Source organism: Moschus berezovskii, chromosome 24 (genome assembly GCF_049115385.1).
Source record: "Moschus berezovskii isolate FMDL1 chromosome 24, NW_MosBer_1.0, whole genome shotgun sequence".
NCBI lineage: Eukaryota > Metazoa > Chordata > Mammalia > Artiodactyla > Moschidae > Moschus > Moschus berezovskii.
Genome location: NC_142483.1, coordinates 2,553,037 through 2,573,085, shown reverse-complemented (window position 1 = coordinate 2,573,085; position 20,049 = coordinate 2,553,037). Strand labels below are relative to the sequence as shown.

The window sequence follows — 20,049 nt, the reverse complement described above, 5'->3', positions numbered from 1 at the left end:
CACTTGGCGGTCATTTGATCACCGGGGACAGTACCTGGTCTGCACAGCTCAGCAAGCCGCCCTGCCAGTTGGGTGGCCTGAACGAGCCAGACTTTTCTCTCGGCCCGGTTTCTTCAACAAATGAAGACTCCTCCTCCTTCCCTCAGCGCCTTCTCCTAAGGGGCTGTTAACTACTCTCATCAGTAGGAATTGTAGTCAATCTGATAGCCCGGGGTCACTCTCACGCGGGGCTTCCCTGGTGGCTCAGACGGTAAAGGGTCTGCCAGCAATGCAGGAGAGCTGGGCTCAATCCCTGAGTTGGGAAGATCCCCTGGAGAAGGAAATGGCAACCCACTCCAGTATTCTCACCTGGAGAATCCCTTGGACAGAGGAGCCTGACAGGCTGCAGTCCATGGGGTCGCAAGGAGTCAAATGCAACTAACACACTCTTTCTCATGCCAGGCTCTTTGCTAAATTCTTTGTCAATTCTAACAAGTCCTCTCAACCTCCCTGACAAAGTGGGTGGCCATTCTCCTATTTTGTGTTGGAGGCACTGGAGCCCAGAGCAGTTGGGTGACCCGGCTGAGGTCGCACGGCCAGAAAGTGGCGGAGCGGGGCTTTCCTCCCCGTCTTACTGTGTTCCCTCCCCCTGGTGATTCTCTGCTGTCTGTGCGGCTCTGACCTCGCTGTCACCTGTCTGCTCCTGTGTGTCATTTCCTTGTGGGTCTGGTGCTCTGTAGTGTGAGCTGGAGCTTTAGGACAAGGAGGAACTTGCCTGCGTCACAGTCACTCCGTAGCTGGTTTGGACTCGGGCATTCGGGCTCCGGAGCCCCTGTGTGAGCAGGGCTGTTGTGGAATGCCAGGGTCCGGCCGTGGCATGGTGAAGAACTGGGTCCGACAGGTGGACAGGCCTGTGTGTCTGCAGGGTTGGAAAAGCAGGGCCAGTGGGGGAAGGCGGCTGGGGGGCAGGGTGCTCATGTCCTGGCAGCCTGGGTGGGGGGCTGTGCAGTGAAGGTGGGGTGGGTGAGAAAACATCTCCCTGAGTCAGGTGACAGTGACCCGGGGCTTGAAGCGTCTTGGGGGTCGCTGCCTCCTCTGCCTCCCTGGCCCCCGTTTCAGCCACTGTCACCACCACCCCCAGGGTTCCTGAAATGCTTCTCTGCCCCCAAGGCCCCCAAGCCTACTCCAGGGGGCTTCCCTGACCCCTACCCATCCTGGCTCTGAGCGCCCGTATCACACGTGGGGCCTGGGTTCCTCTCCTTCCCGGGCAGTTGGTGCTGTTCTCAGACCCAGAGGGGCCGGGAGGCTGAGTCACCAGACCAAGTGACTCCCCGCTGGGTTCTGTCTCCTGCCCCCCAGCTAGGCAGGACCCTTGCGCCCCACTGACCACCCCAGTGCCCTCCTGCTGAGCCCATGTACCTCCTTCCACGGGGCCTCCAGCTGCCCTCCTGGCCAGGCCCCGTCTCCACGTAGCTGGGAAAGCATGTGGGAAAGGGACCCCTCAGCGTTGGGTCTTGGCCTCCCCCCTTAAGGTGGGGACCCTGCCACAGTGCCTTTCTCGTGGGGACCCCAGGGCATAAGAGGTCAGAGTTTAGACCAGTGTCTGATCGTGGAGCTCACCTGCTGCACGATTGATTCCAGCCTGTGAAAGTGAACGGAGAGTGAGGACTCGATGTCACTCCGTGTGGGGTCCCCAGGACCCTGCTTCCCGACGCTGGCCTGTCCTCCCGTCCCTGCGGGCCGTCCCTCTCCTCTCCCCCAGCCCTGAAGTCCGTGTCAGACGGAGGCTGAAGGCGCAGGTCCCAGCCTTGTCTGCACATGCTCACAGTCTTGTGGGCTGGACCTCTGGGCCGCAGGTGACCCGGGCGCAGCAGGAGCAAGACCCCGTGCACAGGAGCTGCTGTTCAGGCAGGCGCCGGGGCCAGGTGGGCACCCAGAGCTGCGGACAGGCTCTAATCTCTCGCTGTCTCTTTTTAATCCTTACTTATTTATTGACTGAACATTTTTCTTTTATTATATTTGGTAGAGTTATTAAGTAGTTCTATTTAAACTTGTTCAAAAAATAACAATAAAATATATATTAAAGCGTAAGTATAAATTTGCACACCACATTTTGCAAAAGGCCCTTTTGTCAGTTGCCTGCGGGCTCAAAGTGGCATCGAGTCGTCATTCTCAGTACGCGTTTGCAGGCTTGAATCAGTTTCATAGTAGGTGTTCTCCACCATCAAACACTGAAAATAAACTCTGATCTCTTATTCCCTGGGGTCCCCATGAGAAAGGCACTGTGGCGGGGTCCCCACTTTATCGGGGGGGAGGCCGAGACCCAGGGAAGGGGTGGCGGTGGCTGAAAGTGACAGAGCAGAGACGGATGTTCTGGGGTTTCGGCCAAGGCCTGTGGCTCCAGAGCCTTTGAACACTGTGGGTGTTCACAGTGCTGCTTGATGGTCACCAGGTCCTGTGTGTGTGTGTGCACGCGTGCCACATCAGCGTGGAGAGTGGGTGGTCATCGGTATGGTGGGGGCCCCTCCTCTGACGTCACAGGGGCCAGGCAGCTAGGTGCCACCCTCCGCTGCCCCTGTCCACTCCCCAGGGTGTTCAGGGACTGGGGGTGCATATGATGGGGGCCCCCGGGGCCAGGGACGGGCGCTGGGTCGGTCTTGGTGGCCCCCAGCAGAGCTCAGCCTCCCTCCTCACCCCGGTCGCCTGGACCTGAGCCCAGTGTTTCCGCTCTTGTCCCCACAGGGAGCCGGGAGGCCGCCTTCACCTACGCCATCATCGCCGCGGGCGTGGCCCATGCCATCACGGCGGCCTGCACCCAGGGCAACCTGAGCGACTGCGGCTGCGACAAGGAGAAGCAGGGCCAGTACCACCGGGACGAGGGCTGGAAGTGGGGTGGCTGCTCTGCCGACATCCGCTACGGCATCGGCTTCGCCAAGGTCTTTGTGGATGCCCGGGAGATCAAGCAGAATGCCCGGACTCTCATGAACTTACACAATAACGAGGCAGGCCGAAAGGTAGGCAGCCAGGGAGGGGAGCCGGGCGGCTCTGGCGCAGACGCTGCGAAACGGCTTCTTCATTAACGGCTGGCGTTGGGGGTCTCGTGGTGGGGCACGGGGCTCTGCCCTTAGCCTGGTTCAGCTGGAGTCTGTGGTTGATTTGCTGCCGGTCGGGGGGTCCTGTGTGGTGTGATGCTTGTCAGTTACTGGCAAGGCTGAGTAATTGTGTCCCTGTTCGAACATTGTAACTCTGAAAATGGGACAAGGGGTGGATATGAACGCTCGCCCTGGGATCCACAAAATCAACTGTAAAAACTCAGACTGTGGGGTGGGGGGACTCGGGAGTTGAGGTGAGTTCAGTAGAAGTCATCCCCATGGGGTACATGCCAGGGCTGGTAACATCCTTGGTCCACTTAACCAAGATCTGGAGCTCAAAATGATGGAGGTGTCCACTGCCTCCTCACGTCCTCCGAGAGTCTAGGCTCAGCTTGGAGGATGGTCCGGGGTGGCCGTCTCTGGTCTTAGACCCAGATTTTCATGCACAAGCACTTCATTTTTTCGCTGTTGGTTTTTAAAACTGGTCGTCACCAGTGACTCTTGAAAAGTGTTCAAGAGGGAAAGGAGAAAAGGTTACTCCAGGGGCTCGAACACATGTCCTGGCGAGGGGGCCTGGCGCTGCCCGTTTGGCTGCCAGGGCGCCTTGCTTTGCTCGAGCGTGTCTGGGGGTCAGGGGTCTTCTCCCTTCGTCCTCGTGGCGTCCCTGTGAACGGCAGCGCTGTTACCCCATTTTGCAGGTGAAGAGATTGAGGCACAGACGGGTTGACTGACGTGCTAGTCGGGGTCGAAGGCGCAATGTGAAGCCCGGAGCCCGGCTGGTGGGCTGGCGTCCTCTGCACAGCGTGCGCTCTGATCGTGGCTCTTGCCGCTCTCTTCCTCCCAGGAAGAAAGCAGGGCTGGCGGGAGTGTCCTTGGTCCAGGGCGAGGAAGGACAGGAGGGGGCAGGGGAGCCCTTCCCGGGGCCTGGCCACACGGCTGGCCCTCAGCTCGGGGTGGGTGTGACCGCAGATGGTGCGTATGTGTGGCGTAGGAGGGAGCCGTCTGGTACCGACGTTGGGGCTGGCCCGCCCATCTCAGAGGGGAACCAGGCTCCCTGCAGGCGGACAAGGAAGAGGTACCAGCGGCCCTCCGTCCCTCCCGTTGTGTCAGAGGCTCCCGGCTGGCCATGGTGAGTCACCGGGCAGGCGCTCAGCTGGCCTGTCCCTGGTGATGATGGTAGGGTAGGAGGTTGGACTGAAGGCCCTGCCAGTCTAGCCCTGTGCCGGGAGCACCTGCCCAGGGCAGTCTGTCCCTCCCACTTGCTACGGTCGGAGCACTTCTTAGCTGGGGTCACAGGTCACGGGCTCCCTCCTAACCTTGAAGCTCCCACCCCTGGGGGTGGACAGGAGAAGGCAAAGTGGGCTTCCCTCCACCGCCGTTTCCTCCTGTGGGGCTCCCTGGTCCGGCCATGGTGAGGGCGAAAGGAGAGAGTGCCTTGCCTGGTGGAAGGCCGGGGGAGACGGTTCCCTGAGCCGCCAGCTCCAGCAGGCGAGATGGCCATGCGTGCTCTCCAGAGCGGCTCTGGGGTGAGGCAGCGGACGGGAGCTGTCCGACATTGTGAGATCAACCTCAGGGGGCTTCCTGGAGTAGGACCCCAGGAAGCGAGTGAGGTTGGGCTCAGCAGAGAAGAGAGATGGAGGCAAGCCAGGCCTCCTGTGGAGAGGTCACGGTCAAAGGCCCAGAGGAGGGGGCTTGGGGTCAGCTCAGGGGCCAGTCTGGCTGGTTGGGGGGTCCCTGAGGGGGTAGCAGCGGCCGGGAGGGTGCGTGGTCGCCTTGCAGGCCGGGGAGGTGAGATTGGTGGGTTTCCTCCCGGAGCTGCTCCGCCCTTCCTGGACAGCTCCGCTGTGCCCCCTTTCAGCGCCTTCCTAGCTGTCTCCCGCACGGTGCCTTGTTCTGGGGCCTTCTCCCCTCCCAGACCCCAGGCTTGATGAGGGCAGAGACCTCGTGTGTCACGTTCGCAGCTGCACCCCAGGTGGACAGAGGCGCTCTGTGTCCATGTGGCATGAAGGGGTGGGTCCCCGATGGCCCCTGGGGAGCCCCTGGTGGTTCTGGAGCAGGGGAGGGCAGAATCACAGACTAGGGCTGGCTAGGGTCAGGAGTGGGATCTGCGCGTCTTGGCAGAGTGCTTTTTGGGCCTGACTTGATGCTTCTGAGCAGGAATGGTTGTCCCAGCTCAGGGGTGTCCCCTGCACCCCTCCATCCCCCCCGACTCTGCCGCCACCCAGCTCCACTCTGGTTTGAGAGGACACTTGAGAGTGGCTTCCTGGGTGGCCGTTCAGCCAGAAGCTGTATTTTTCAGAGCCAAGAGGTAGAATCTGGGATCCCCCCAGCGTACCCTGATTAACCACCAGTGCAGCCGCTTTGTGGCTCGGGGGGTGCAAGCAGAGGCCCGGAGCGGGTCCTGACTAGCCTTCAGCTACCCGGGGCAATGGCCACGCCACTCGGTCAGAGCACAGCAGGAAGGGTGTCTCCCTGCCCGGCACCTCACCCCCAGAACTGAGGCACCCCCAGTGCCCGGACCCAGATCCCAGTGGCCAGGAGCAGGGCCTAGCCCCGGGCAGCCGAGGCTCAGCCTGGAGTCCACCCCTCTGGGGGCCTCGGTTTCCTCATCTGTCACACAGCACAATGAGCCTCCGTTTGTTCCGGGGCCTGGCGGGGGCGCAGTTGGGGGACCCCCAGGACCCTGCAGCCTGCAGGCATGGGACTGCGCACCAGAAACTGCCCACCCCAGGCTTCCGTGGGCCCCAGGTGCAGTGGAGCTGGAGGTCCTGGTGAGCTGGAAGTCCTGCTGAGCGTCTTGGAAGGAGGCACAGATGTGTTTATCACCGGCTCCCTCCCCCTGCTGAGAGGAGACAAGACTCAACCTGACCACGGGGCTCTGGGCTTGCTGGCAGCCGGTGAGAGAAAAGGGGGAAGGGGCTGGGGCGGCGGCAGACCCCGCTGACTGATGACGAAGAATAACATGTGGGAGCACCCTGTCTCCCGTTTGCTCTGGGGGCGCTGAGCCAGGCTTTCACCTGCAGGTGTGTCCAGGGGGCTGCTCCGGGGTGGGCGGGCACCCCTGCAGCCCGTGGCCCGCTGTCTCGAGCAATCGTGCGGTCAGCAGTGTTGAGTCAGAGGAGGCAGGTGAGAAGACCAAGCCAGCAGGCCCTCTGGGGATGTGATGTTCCGATCAGAGTCACTATTGGAATTTTGTTGTTGTTTTTTAGTCGCCAAGCCGTGTCCAAATCTCTGTGACCCCATGGACTGCGCGCCAGGCCTCCCTGTCCATCACCATCTCCCGGAGTTCACTCAAACTCCTGTCCATTGAGTCGGTGATGCCATCCAGCCATCTCATCCTCTGTCATCCCCTTCTCCTCTTGCCTTAAGTTTTTCCCAGTACCAGGACACGTATTTTGGAATTTTAGGGTCACCGTGTTTTGGGGTTGAAATCACAGACACTTTGGGTTTGAAATCAAGGTCTTTGGGAGGCAGAGAGGCATCCGAGGTGGTGGGATGGAATCTCTGGGTGGTGTTGGGGTCTGTGTGGCTTTGCGCCATCTCTCTCCCACCTTTCGGGTGGTGAGGGGATAAGCTCACCACTGTTTTGCCCTCAAGGTGGTCAGTCTGGTGAGAGGTGGGTAGAGGAGCAGAAATGATGATTCGGGACTGAACGTGCAGGAGACACGCAGCTGCTCAGGAGGCTCATAAGGGCTCAGAGGCGGGAGCACCTTCTTCTCAGAGAAGTCCGGACACCTCAGGGGCAAAAAGGAGGGACCCCTGAGCAGGACTTTGAAAGATACGTAGGAGTCCTCCACGTGGACAAGCGGGCGGGAGGGCGGGAGTTCAGGGAGAAGTCACGGCCGCCGTAAAAGCATGGTGTTGGTAACTCAGTCGTGTCCAACCGTTGCGACCCCGTGGACTATAGCCTCCCAGGCTCTTCTGTCCGTGGGATTCTCCAGGCAAGGATACTGGAGTGGGTTGCCATGCCCTCCTCCAGGGGATCTTCCTGATCCAGGGATTGAACCCAGGTCTGCTGAGTTGCAGGCAGATTCTTTACCGTCCGAGCTGCCAGGAAAGCTCTACAGGGGCATGAAGTCCTACAAAAGCATGGGCCCATGGGGGCAGACTGCGTACGCGTGGGGAGAGGGGCCCGTGGGTGACGGGGCTGCAGAGAGGGCCTGGGGTCAAGTGCAGGCCCAGGAGAAAGCGTCCCCCTTGGGCTGGCGGTTCTTGCAGAGGCTTTGCAGGAGGGGTGCTGGGGGCAGGTCTCTGGGACCAGGTGGGGAACGGAGTGCGGGGGGTGGGGTGGCGGCGGGTGTCCCAGCCCCGCAGGGCCCGTGGATGGGCGGGAGGAGTTGCCGCTTAGGGGGCCAGAATGGGCGGGAACCCACCTCCCGGCAGTCAGGCACTGGGGCGGGGGGAGACTGGACACGAGGGGTGATGGTTATGAGGGTGCTCTTGGGCTTGGGAGTGGGCGGCCCCACGAGCAGCAGGTGGGGAAGCCCAGGGACCACGCGTGCCTGGAGGGGGGGGTCTTGGTTGGAGCCACTTCTGGGAGCCACCAACGGAAGGTGAGAGCTGATGCCCTGGGGTTTCAGCAGGACAGGCTGATGTGAAGCTTGTACTGGGGAGGCCCAGAGCCGGGCTCGGCCTGGAGAAGCGGGCACTGGGGCAGGAACGTATGGGCTGCAGAAGACGGGGAGGGTGGGCCTGTGGATGGTCCCTGATCGCTGTGCTTGGAGCCGGCTTTCTGCTGGGGGGCTAGGGGTCAGTTTGTGCCTCCGTTATGTTCCTGCACCAGGCTGGGCATGCCTTCGAGGCCTCGCTGGACACTAAGGGCCACGCGTGCAGAGGAGCTCTGGGGGCCCTTCCTGGGCACGCGGTGCCTGAGCCCCGCGGAGGCAGCCCTGGGGATGGGGGCCCAGCTGGGACGGGGCTGGCCCCACTGGAATGTGCTGCTTGCTCCAAGGGAGGTGAGCTCAGGGAGATGGAATTCCACCCGAACGGGAGTCACCTCCCAGTCCCTGCCCAGCCCTTGCCCGCCGAGGGTGCTGGTCTTGTCCCTTCCTGCCCTGCCCGTCTGGTCTGGGTGCTCCCGGGAGCGGGCTTCCCACCCTGTCCTGAGGCCCGGGAGTCCGGGGACGGCAGGGTGCTGGCCTCGGGTGGCTGGGGCGGGGCCCAGATAAGGCTGCTCAGCTATGCTCCCCTCTGCTATCCTGAGGGCCACTTGCATATTTGGTCAGATGGAGTGCTTAGGTGGCACGCTGAGGGCCTGAGCCCAGCCTGGTCCTGCCTGCCCCAGAGCCGGCCGCCCGCCCGCCCAGGCTGGGCTCCGGGGAGGCCTCCGAGGGCCTCCGTGCCCTTCCCGGCTCCCGGCCTGGTGCCCATGTGTGTGCTTCCCTTTCCAGATGCGATGGCTTCCAGCTGGAACTTGAGGGAGGTGGACCGAGGGTGGCTGTGGGCAAACCCCGACCCTCCAGGGCTTCCGTGTCCTCCATGGCAGAACCTTGAGTGTCAGAAGGGTCTTCTAGTTGTGACGTGAGGGGGTAGGGGGAGTACCCGGTGCTTAGGACGGACTGGACACTGGCCATGTACCCGGCCGTATGCTCTGGGAGTCCACCAAGCTTGTGTTCCTGCCACAGGGTCTTTGCACGTGCTGTTTCCCCGATCTGGAATGCCCTTCCCTCAAACGTCTGCGTAGCTAATTCCTGCTGGTCTCTGCTCAGAGGTCCCCTTCCCAGGGAATCCCTCCCTGACTTTCTACCCATCTGTCCACCTCGGCTCTGTACACTGTCCTGCTTTATTTTCTTTGTCACACTTACTGCCGTGTGAAGTCATCGTATTCACACAGCTCTTTACGTCTCTGTTCGGGGCTTCCCTGAATGGCTCAGTGTGTAAAGAATCTGCCTGCAACGCAGGAGACACAGCAGACGTGGGTTTGATCCCCTGGGTCAGGAAGACCCCCTGGAGGAGGAAATGGCAACCCACGCCAGTATTCTGGCCTGAAAAATCCTGTGGACAGAGGAGCCTGGCGGGCTATGGTCCAGAGGCGGGCAAAGAGTCGGACACGACTGAGTGCCTAAGCACACACTGCGTGTCTCTGTTCCCCGTCTCCTCCCACTACAGCATCAGCACTGCGAGGGCCGGGGTGGCTGCGTTGGCAGCTGTGTCCTCCGTGCCTAGAACGGGGCCTGGCACTTAGTAAATGCTCAAGCAGGACGTGTGGACCGCTGAGTGACGCGCCAGGCGTCTCCTCTTACCTGGGGGATTTCCCAGGCGTAGGGTTGCCAGATAAAGAACAGGCCTCCCGGTCCAATTCGAGATAACGAATTTTTTTTTAGTACAAATGTTGTGTGGGGCATACTCAGAGCAAACATGTATTCACTGCGTGTCTCACATTAAAACTTCAATGGCTTTCTCGCGTTTTTACATTAAAATGTTTATGTTGAGATGTCACCCATGTGCGGTTGTAAGAATTCAGAAGGCTCCTGCGTGCCCTGTGCTCGGTGTTCCCCGGCAGCTTGTAAAATTACCTAACACGGCACGCCAGCCGGGCGAGGGTCAGCACGGTTGGGACCCGGGGCGCTCCGTGGCGAGGACTCCTGCGCGCCCCTTGGGCAGCGGGGCTGCTCCCCTTCCTCCTTATGCCCGCCTCAGCCCTTGTGGTTCTGGTTCAGTCACTCAGCCGTGTCCCTGTCTTTGCCATGGACCAGGAGTGGACGGCACACACCAGCCTTCCCTGTCCTCCTCTGTCTCCCAGAGTTGGCCCAAGCTCGTGTCCGTGGAGTCGGTGACGCCACCCGACCATCTCATCCTCTGCTGCCCCCTTCTCCTCCCCTCAGTCTTTCCCAGCATCAGGGTCTTCTCCGGTGAGTCAGCTCTTCGCATCAGGTGGCCAAAGTATTGGAGTTTCAGCTTCAGCATCAGTCCCTCCAGTGAATATTCAGGACTGATCTCCTTCAGGATGGACTGGTTGGATCTCCTTGCAGTCCAAGGGATTCCCAAGACTCTTCTCCAGCACCGCAGTTTGAAAGCATCAATTCTTTGGTGCTCAGCCTTCTTTTATGGCCTTCCTAGAAGGAAATGGCAAACCACTCCAGTGTTCTTGCCTGGAGAATCCCAGAGACGGCGGAGCCTGGTGGGCTACCATCTATGGGGTCGCACAGAGTTGGACACGACTGAAGTGACTTAGCAGCAGCAGCAGGCCCTGGCAGCCACTGATCTCTTGTCCATTTCCACATTCTATCATTTCAAGGTTGTTATATAAATGGAATTGCACAGTAGGTAACCAGTTGGGATCGGCTTTTTTCGCTCAGCATAATCACCTCATGATTCATTCACCTCGTTGCGTCGATGGGGAGTTTGTTCCTTTTTATGACGGCGTGTGGTTTCACGGTGTGGAACCCTTCCCCTGGTTAAAGGCTGTCTGGGTGGTTTCCGGGTGGGGGCTGTGACACACGGGCAGCTGTGAACGTTGGTGGACAGGTTTTGGTGTGAGCGCAAGGTTCCAGGTCTCTGGGGTCAGCGCCGTAGTTGTGTGTTGAGCTGTGTGAGGAAGGGCAGAACTTGGGCAGAACGGCTGCGTCTTAGGTGACGGCCAGCGGTGTAGCAGGGACCCTGCTTGGCTGCAGCCTCTCCAGCGTCGGGAGTTGTCACTGTCTTTGGCTTTGCCATCCTGGGAGGTGTGTGCAGTTCCTCACCGTGGTTTTAGCGACTGTTTCCCTCGTAGCTCGTGACGTGGACCAAAAAACGAAGCTCCTACTCTGGTCCTCAGCTTCTACTGCTCTGCTCTCCAGACGGCGCTGGGAATTGTGCCCATTTAATAGATGGGAGACGGCTCCCATCACAGAGACGGTGCCGAGGCCACAGGCAGCGGGGGTGGGGGCAGGATGTGCGCCCAGGCCCAGCTCCCAGCTCAGCGCCCCCTTGCTGTGCCGACCCTCCCCACCCTGTGACTGGCCGAAGCAGGGGCTGGGAGGTCCCCGGGGACAGCCCGCTGGGATGGCCAGGCCGGGATGTGCCGGCCCAGAGGAAGGAGTCAGGCAGGTCTGGAGCGGAAGCGCGAGGAGGGGCTGGAGCGGAGACTGCGGGGGCCCGGGGGGAGGATGCCTGGGAGGCCTGAGGGCTTTTTCCAGCTCTCCGTGGTGACACAGCGCGGGCAGGGCAGGTCCGGTGGGTGACGCTGCCCAGTAATAGCAGTGGGAGGGGCAGGGAGGCGACGGGGCGGGGGGCAGCCCCAGCCCTACCCCGGAGGAGGGAGACGTGGGGCCTGGTCCTCAGCACCCCGCTTAGCTCCGGGTTGCAGAGAGCCCCTCCCAGCCCAGTCCGGGTGGGCACAGGGAGGCCCAGAGGCCCCTGCTTGGGGGGAGCTTAGGACCTCAGCCTCAGGCGGGTGACCTGGGGGAGGCTGTCACTGTCCCCTGGCCAGCGAGGGGCCCAGGGTGGGGGCGTGGGGAGCCAGGGGGCAGGCCCACCGGGCAGAGGAGGCTGCTGGTCGCCGCTCTGACAATGGGACGAGCCGGAGGGCAGGTGCCAGGTTGCTGGGAGAAGGTGGGGGCCGGGTTCCACGTTCTCGCTGACTTCATCCCCATGGGTCCCAGGAGGCTGCCATTCTCCGTTGCCATCTCTGTCTTCCAAATGGGGAAACAGGGGCCCAGAGAGGGCAAGACACGACCCAGGCCACATGGCAGGCAGGCGCTGCCTTGGCTCTGGACTCGGCTCTTAACCTCTGACAGCTTCTCCCTCCCCAGGACCTCCTGGACCCAGACATGTTTCTCCCCAGTTCTTCCATCCTGTGGTTCCAAGACGTTGTCCTGAGATTCTCCAGTCCCCTGTTTGGGGCGCCTCGGATGCTCTGGGGTCCCCTGCCCCCCGAAGGCCCCAGTGTCTGTGGTTTGGGGATCGTAGGTTATCCGGGCACCCCCTGTCCTCTCCTGTCCTGGCCACTGCAGCGCTGGGGCAGCCCTGCCTTCATCCTGGAAGAAGACTCTCCTGGGTCAGGAGGGAGCAGGGCCATGTGGAGAGGAAGCTGCGCCCACTGTCCATCGCCAGCAGGAGAGGGGTCTGGGCCATCCCGGGGGTGCAGGAGCTCAACGAGGAGGTGCCAGGGGTACCCAGGCCCATGCCGGGACTCGGCACACCTTCTGCCGTCGTGGGACCTCTGGGCTGGCTCAGCCTAGGGAAGGTGGCCGGGGATCCCCATTCTGTCCCCCTGCCAACTCCTCTCGTCCCTCTGGGTGGGCGTGAGAACCACCTCAGCACCTCCCGGGGCCCACCCTGGAGGCTGGCACCCAGTGGGTGCGCTCAGCGAGGTGGGGCAACCTCAGTGAGAGGCCCGCTGTCCAAAAGGGGTGATCCTGGGGGCCTCGGGAGTTGCAAGGGCCTGTCCCCTGCCTTCCTGTGCACAGCCATGTAGCGGAGGGGCTGGGCTGAGGCCGGCTGGGCCTGGCGTGGGGGTGGGCTCTGGAGACGGTGCCCAGCTTTCCTGTTTCTGGGCTGTGTGGCCTCTCTGTGCCACAGCGTCTCCCTCTGCAAAATGGTGACGATGGTCGCTTCATATTGTGAGGGCTGGAAGAACTAAGGCATTGAAAGTGCTCCTAGCCCTGCTGTCATGTGTGGTCACCATGGGCTCCGTGAGGCTGTTGAAGTTTGAATTCATTGCCAGTGAGTAAGACAAAGCATGCCCCTCAGTCTGCGTTTCCAGGGCTAGGCGGCCACGTGGCTTGTGACTCGGGCAGGAAGGCCCCGTGGACAGGCTGGCTTAGGGCGGCGGGCGCTGAGCTCACATCTCCGTGTCACTTCTCGGGGGACCTGGAAAGGTCTGGCAGTGAAGGGTGCAATCCTGCCTCCTCTCTGGGCCCTGGCCAGCCCAGGACAGGGCCTCGCAGAGGGGCCGTGGGTGGTGGTTCCCTTGGAAGGCGTCCCCAGCGTGGTTGCTGGCCCTCTGGGGGCAGGATGGGGGGGCCACACATTTGAAACCGGCCAAGGTGGGAGGGGGCGGCCTGGCGAGGCCCCGTGAGGCCTCCCAGGTGGAGCGCAGCAGAGGGGGCTTGGTTTCAGTGCGGCGAGACCAAGTCAAAAGGCGCCCACCGGGGACAATTGCCACCTTTGTGCTCTGTGGGGGGAGTGGGACTCCAGGTGTTATCAAATCTGCCCAGACCGGGGAGGGGAACGGAGTAGGGGGGCGGTGGAAGACTTGGCACCCGGGAGGCAGTGTCGCTTGCCCTGATCCTGACACTTGTGTGTCCCTTGAGGAGCAATCAAGGTGCTGTCGTGTCCCCCAAAAAGGCTCCCTGGCCTGACAAAGGGCTTCTTCGAGTCCTCACCCTGCAGCCTTTGAGACGTGAGTTCTGTGCTCTGTTGACGTGAGGGTGTCCGTTTCACCAGCCCGACCAGCTCTGGGGGGTCCTCGTGAGCTCCATTCCACACATGGGCAGCCGAGGCCCTGCCTCGAGGGCTGCCACAGGTCGGGGGCTCACCTGACCTCAGGGCCGCCCTGGGACGTTGTGGGGAGGGGGCGGGCCAGGCAGGGCCCGCTGGGGTGGACAGGGCCAGCCCAGCCTCCGCTGCTCAGCGCGCCCCTTGCGAGGTCTGTCGCACCGTGTGTTGCCCTGGTGCCACTGGTCTCCATAAGTGAGCCCCTGGCCCCCCGTGGAGGTGGTGCTGGTCCCATTTTACAGATGGGGAGAGTGGAGGCACAGGTGGTTAAGGGGTGGACTGCGCTTGCCCAGGCAGAAAACATGGAAGCAAGCCTCCCTCTCAGCCACCTGCCTCTGCAGCCCACACTCTGCCTGTCTTCTCTGGGTCTCTTAGTGTGTCTGTGTATTTTAGACCTGGAAGGATTGGTGGTATTTTGAAATAATAATGATTCTAACAATGTTTGTAAAACACTTTATCATTTGCACAGCCACCTGGTGACTCAGGCAGTAAAGAATCCCCCTGCAGTGCAGGAGACCCTGGTTGGATCTCTGGGTCGGGTAGATCCCCTGGAGAAGGAAATGGCAACCCACTCCAGTGTTCTTGCCTGGAGAATCCCAGGGACGGTGGAGCCTGGTGGGCTGCTGTCTATGGGGTTGCAGAGTTGGACATGACTGAAGCAACTTAGCAGCAGCAGCTCTGAAGCTTCATGTTTCCCATGGACCATTTGCGTGGCCCGCTGGGGACTTGGGGAGGAGGTGTGCAGGAAGTCACGGAGATTGGTCACTTCACTGGACAGAGGAGAGGGGGTCGCTAGGGGCAGAGCCCGCTGCACGGGTCCTCCCTGCTCTGTGACAGGTGAAGTCCCGCTGGGTCTCGGGGGTGTCAGAGCAGCGCCCCCAGGAGAGAGCTCTGCCCCGGCCCTCCCCAGCTCACCCAGAGGTACCCAGGCACCCGCCGCAATCCGGGACCAGCAGAGTTATCTGTGGAATCGGGTCTCCTGCCCAGACATCGGTCCAGACTCGAGCCTCCGCTGCCCCCTCCCTGCTCCAGGGGGTCTGCTGGCCCGGAGCTCACCCGCCCCAACCCTCACTGCTGCTCCCCCTCCCACAGACACGCCCCTGCCTCCATCCGCCCGCCCACTCGGGGAGGTGGGGGAACAGCCCTTCCTCCCCACCGTCCAGGCCCCAGGCCTGGGCTTGGTCCCGATCCCTGTCACTCCCTACATCCGGCACGTCGGGTTCTGCCTTCGTGTGTGGCAGTCACTGTCCACACCCCATCACCTCCTCCCTGGCGTAGTAGCCTCCTAACGCGTTTCCCTGCTGCCAGCATGCCCCGGCAGCCTTTTCAAATGGAAGGTTGTCTTTTAACATTTATTGATTTAATTGGGGCTGTGCTGGGTCTCTAGGTGCAGCGAGCGGGGGCCACTCTCAGTTGGGACCCGCAGGCTTCCACTGTGGTGGCTTCTCTTGCTGCCGAGCGTGGGCTCAGGCGCATGAGGGCCCCGTCCTCGGGGCTCGCGGGCTCCGGTGGGAGCGCTCAGCAGTTGGGGCAGGGGTTCGGTTGCCCCCTGGCATGTGCAGTCTTCTCGGACGAGGCATTGAACCAGTGTCCTTGGCACTGCGAGGTGTCCTCTTAAACCACCAGACCACCAGGGGAGCCCTTCAAATGTAAGTTACCGTATCCACTCTCCACTCCCAGCCTCACATCAGCCCCCAACTCGCTCAGAGCAGAAGCTGAAGTCTTCACAAACGCCAGTGAGGCTGTTCGCGACCCGGACCCCGGGGACCCTCTGACCCCATCTCCCCCTTCCCTTTGCTAACTCTGTTCCACCTGTGTGAGTGCCTGTGCCTGCTAAGTCGCTTCAGTCGTGTCCGACTCTCTGCGACCCTGTGGACTGTAGCCGCCAGGCTCCTCTGTCCATGGGAATCTCCAGGCAAGAATCCTGGAGCGGGTTGCCATGCCCTCCTCCAGGGGATCTTCCCGGCCCAGGGATCAAACTCTTGTCTCCTGCATCTCTGCCTCGGCAGGCGGGTTCTTTACCACTAGCGCCACCTGGGAAGCCCACCCTTATCTCACTCCAGGCTCTGTTCTAAGTATTTGATGTATATTAAGCCATAAAACGGAGAATGAAATGGCAGCCCTCTCCAGTGTTCTTGCCTGGAGAATCCCAGGGATGGGGGAGCCTGGTGGGCTGCCATCTATGGGGTTGCACAGAGTCGGACACGACTGAAGTGACTTAGCAGTAGCAGCAAGCCATAAAAATCTCATAAGAGCCTAGTGAAGCAGTCTTTTAAAAATACTGGAGTTGATTTACAACGCTGTGTTCATTTCTGCTGCAGAGCAGAGTCATTCGCTTGCATATACACGCAGTCTTTTTCGTATTCTTTCCACTGTGGTTTATCACAGGACATTGACATAGTTCCCTGGGCTACACAGTAGGGCCTTTTTGCCTCTCCAGCCCGTGTGTAACAGTCTGTGTCTGCTAATCCCAAGCTCCCAATCCTTCCCTCCCCGACGCTTGGCAGCCTCGGCCGCTCCCTGTCTGTGAGTCCGTCTCCGTTCCGTGGACCGGTCCGCGTGTGTCCTGTTTTAGGTCGCATGTGCAGGTGATGTCACGCGCTGTGCGTCTCTCGTCTGACTCAGGAGGGAAGTGCCGTGATCTCCCTTTTACAAATGAGGACACTGAGACACAGAGAGGCTCGTTACCGCACCCAAGGTCATAGCGCTTAGAGCGCGCCGGGGTCTGCCTCCAGGCGGCGGCTCCGGGGTCGCTGCGCTCGCCAGAGTTCTTCTCTCGTGTGCACTGACTGACTGGCTCACTCCGTGCGGATCACACACCTCCTCTGCGTCAGGCGCGAGAGTTTAGGAGCAGATGGCTAGAAAACGGTCTTGGCCATCAGGGAGCGCGTGGTCGAGTAGGAAGTGCAAAACAAATAAATATGGGGAAAAGAAAAATACGCTCACTCAGCAAATGTCCACTGGCATCTCCTACATGCCAGCCCTCTGTTAGTCACTGGAGACAGAAGACACAGCCTGTGCTTCCGAGGCGCTGGCGTTCTAACAGCAGAGGGAAAGCGCGAATTACCACGTGGGGTCACGGCAGCATGAGCTGAACTCGGTGAAGGAGGGTGGGAGACTGTGGGACCTGGCAGTAGGAGGGCCCAGCATCTGGGGGCTGGTTTGGGTGGGTGGGAGACTGAGTGGTAGGGCAGGTGGATATGTGGATCAGTTCAGTTCAGTTGCTCAGTCGTGTCTGACTCTTTGCCACCCCATGGACTGCAGCACGCCAGGCCTCCCTGTCCATGAGCAACTCCCAGAGCTCAAACTCAAGCTCACCAACTCAAACTCGTCCGTTGAGTCGGTGATGCCATCCAACCATCTCATCCTCTGTCGTCCCCGTCTCCTCCTGCCCTCAGTCTTTCCCAGCATCAGGGTCTTTTCCAGTGAGTCAGCTCTTTGCATCAGGTGGCCAAAGTGTTGGAGTTTCAGCTTCAGCATCAGTCCTTCCAGTGAACACCCAGGACTGATCTCCTTTAGGGTGGACTAGTTGGATCTCCTTGCGGTACAAGGGACTCTCAAGAGTCTTCTCCAACAGCACAGTTGAGAAGCATCCATTCTGTATGTGGAGAGTTGGATGGATAAATGGATGATCGGTTGTATTTGGAAGGATGGTCGGATGCATGGTCATACGGATGGACCGATGTGTGATTACATGGACAGACATTGAAAGATGGTTAGGTGGATGGCTGAACGGTTGGCTGGCTGGATGAATGATATAGGAACGGCATGGATGTAGACATGGATGAATAATAACCACGGTACCTCAGAGTGGTTCCCTTTCTCCCCAGTTCTACATTTATGACTGGATGGATAGGTGTTAGGAACTGCTTAGGTGAATGGATATGTGGATGGGTGGATAGGTGTCTGGAAGGGTAGGTGGTGATGGTTGCTTAGTCAGTCATGTCTGACTCTGCCACCCCATGTAGCCCGCCAGGCCCCTCTGTCCATGGGATTCTCCAGGCAAGAATACTGGAGTGGGTTGCCATTTCCTTCTCCAGGGGATCTTCCCGACCCAGGGATCGAACCGGGGTCTCCTGCACTGCAGGCGGATTCTTTACCACTGAGCCACCAGGGAAGGAAATATAGATAGGAAGTATTTGGAAGGATCTTTGGATGAACAGTTATATGGATAGACAGTTGGATAGATGGATAGATATTCAGAAGGAGACTGTGTTGAATGGACACATGAAAAGCTGAGCTCACCGCTGGCAAGTTGGACATTATCCCAGTGAGATCATGAGACCAGCTGAAAGAAAGGGATGGAAATCCATGCATTCACTCTTTCAACAAAGGTTTATCAAGCACCTATTTCTGTGTCTGGTACTGTGCTAAGCTCTGGGATTAAATGGTACTTGCCTTTATGGAGCTGACATTCCAGAGGGAAAGCAGGGGACAAACAAATAATCACATATTTATAGACTCTACTGTCAGAGTGTAATCAGTGCTGTGATGAGAAGGGAGAGCAGGGTCAGAGGGCAGAGATGACCGGAGGTGGGCGGGAGTGTTTTCTATTAGGGAGTCAGGGGAGGCCTCTGCTGAACGAGAGGTCAGGAAGCAAGCTGCGTGGGGAACAGCATCCCAGACAGAGGGAACGGCAAGTGTAAGAGCTTGAGGCCAAGAGGCCAGTGTCGCTTACTGACTGAGGGAGATAGGAGGTGAGGTCCTAGACGGTGTGTTTGGGGTCTGGGGTGGGGGCGACGGGCAGATCACCTCCTGGACCCTGGAAGGAGAGTGTGGGGCCCGGCTTATGCTTCGGAAAACCAAGGGCAGACTCTGAACCTGGGCTGCTTTGCGTGTAGAGCGGCCCCGCCCTGCCCACTCCCCCAGCAGGTCCCAGCCCTGCTCCCCCCGGCCTGCTCACTGTCGGAGGCCTGTCGGCATTTTGATTCCAGCGCCCAGCTTTCTGTGGTTTACAGCTCAACCGTGAAACAGCCCTGGGCCCCGGCACCTCCAGTGATTCACTTGCTCACCAGTTCTATATTTAGTGCCGCTGAACACCTCAGGGCCAAGTTTTCAGAGAGAAAAAGGAGGAGGAATTTAGGGAGAGTTGGTTACATGTTTGTTTTTTTTTAAACATGCGGATCCGTTTTTTCAGTTGTTTTCTGAGATTATTTCCTAGCCTTTACCAAGTTATAGGGCTTCCCTGGTAGCTCAGCTGGTAAAGAATCCGCCTGCAATGCAGGAGACCCCGGTTTGATTCCTGGGTCAGGAAGATCCGCTGGAGAAGGGAAAGGCTACCCACTCCAGTATTCCTGGGCTTCTCTTGTGATTCAGCTGGTAAAGAATCCTCCTGCAATGCAGGAGACCTGAGTTCGATCCCCGGGTTGGGAAGATCCCCTGGAGAAGGGAAAGGCTACCCACTCCAGTATTCCTGGGCTTCTCTTGTGATTCAGCTGGTAAAGAATCCTCCTGCAGTGCAGGAGACCTGAGTTCGATCCCCGGGTTGGGAAGGTCCCCTGGAGAAGGGAAAGGCTACCCACTTCAGTATTCCTGGGCTTCTCTTGTGATTCAGCTGGTAAAGAATCCTCCTGCAATGCAGGAGACCTGAGTTCGATCCCCGGGTTGGGAAGATCCCCTGGAGAAGGGAAAGGCTACCCACTCCAGTATTCCTGGGCTTCTCTTGTGATTCAGCTGGTAAAGAATCCTCCTGCAGTGCAGGAGACCTGAGTTCGATCCCCGGGTTGGGAAGGTCCCCTGGAGAAGGAAAAGGCTACCCACTCCAGTATCCTGACCTGGAGAACTGCATGGACTGTATACTCCATGGGCTCACAAAGAGTCGGACGTGACTGAGCGACTTTTTCACCAAGTTACTGGACGCCAGCGGATGGTGGGTTTGGGACGTGGCTCGTTTTTCACCAAGTTACTGGACGCCAGCGGATGGTGGGTTTGGGACATGGCTCGTTTCAAGGAGGGCCCAGTCCCCGCTAAACTACCCTTTCCTCTTGGAAGTTTGCGTTTGTTCTTGGTGAGAGCCGGTTGGTAGAAAGGACACTGCAGACCAAGCACGTGACTCAGGGGCTGAGGTGTCGATTATTTAGTATTCGACGGAACACGGCTGGACTTCAGGCTGTTCTCTCTGCCTCTAAGCCAAGTCCGCCAGACCCTGTGTCAAGGCATCTACAGGGCATCTCAGATTTTCATTCACACACACATCACCTGAGGGGTTTTCAATTTCAATTTTCTAGTAGCCCCATCAAAAAAGTAAGAGGGAATGACGTTAAACTTAATAATATCTTGAATATGTCCAAAATACTGTCATTTATTTAATATGCAATCAATATGAAAGTGGGCTTCCCAGGTGGCGCTAGGGGTAAAGAGCTCGCCTGCCAACGAATGCAGGAGACAGAAGAGATGACGCAGGTTCGATCCCTGGGTCGGGAAGATCCCCTGGAGGAGGAAATGGCAACCCACTCCAGTATTCTTGCCTGGAGAATGCCACGGACAGAGGAGCCTGGTGGGCTACAGTTCAGAGGGTCGCACAGAGTCGGACACGACTGAATTGACTGAGCACGCGTGC

At 59.6% G+C, this 20,049-nt stretch overlaps 1 protein-coding gene across 1 annotated transcript in view; it reads left to right on the top strand.

Annotated features, from left to right (window-relative positions):
* WNT7A (Wnt family member 7A) overlaps nucleotides 1–20,049 on the top strand; it is a 64,806-nt gene that overhangs the window by 18,820 nt on the left and 25,937 nt on the right. Inside the window, exon 3 of the mRNA XM_055413304.2 lies at nucleotides 2,722–2,993. Within this exon, the coding sequence (XP_055269279.1) occupies nucleotides 2,722–2,993 (272 nt within the window). The remainder of the gene's footprint in view (nucleotides 1–2,721; nucleotides 2,994–20,049) is intronic.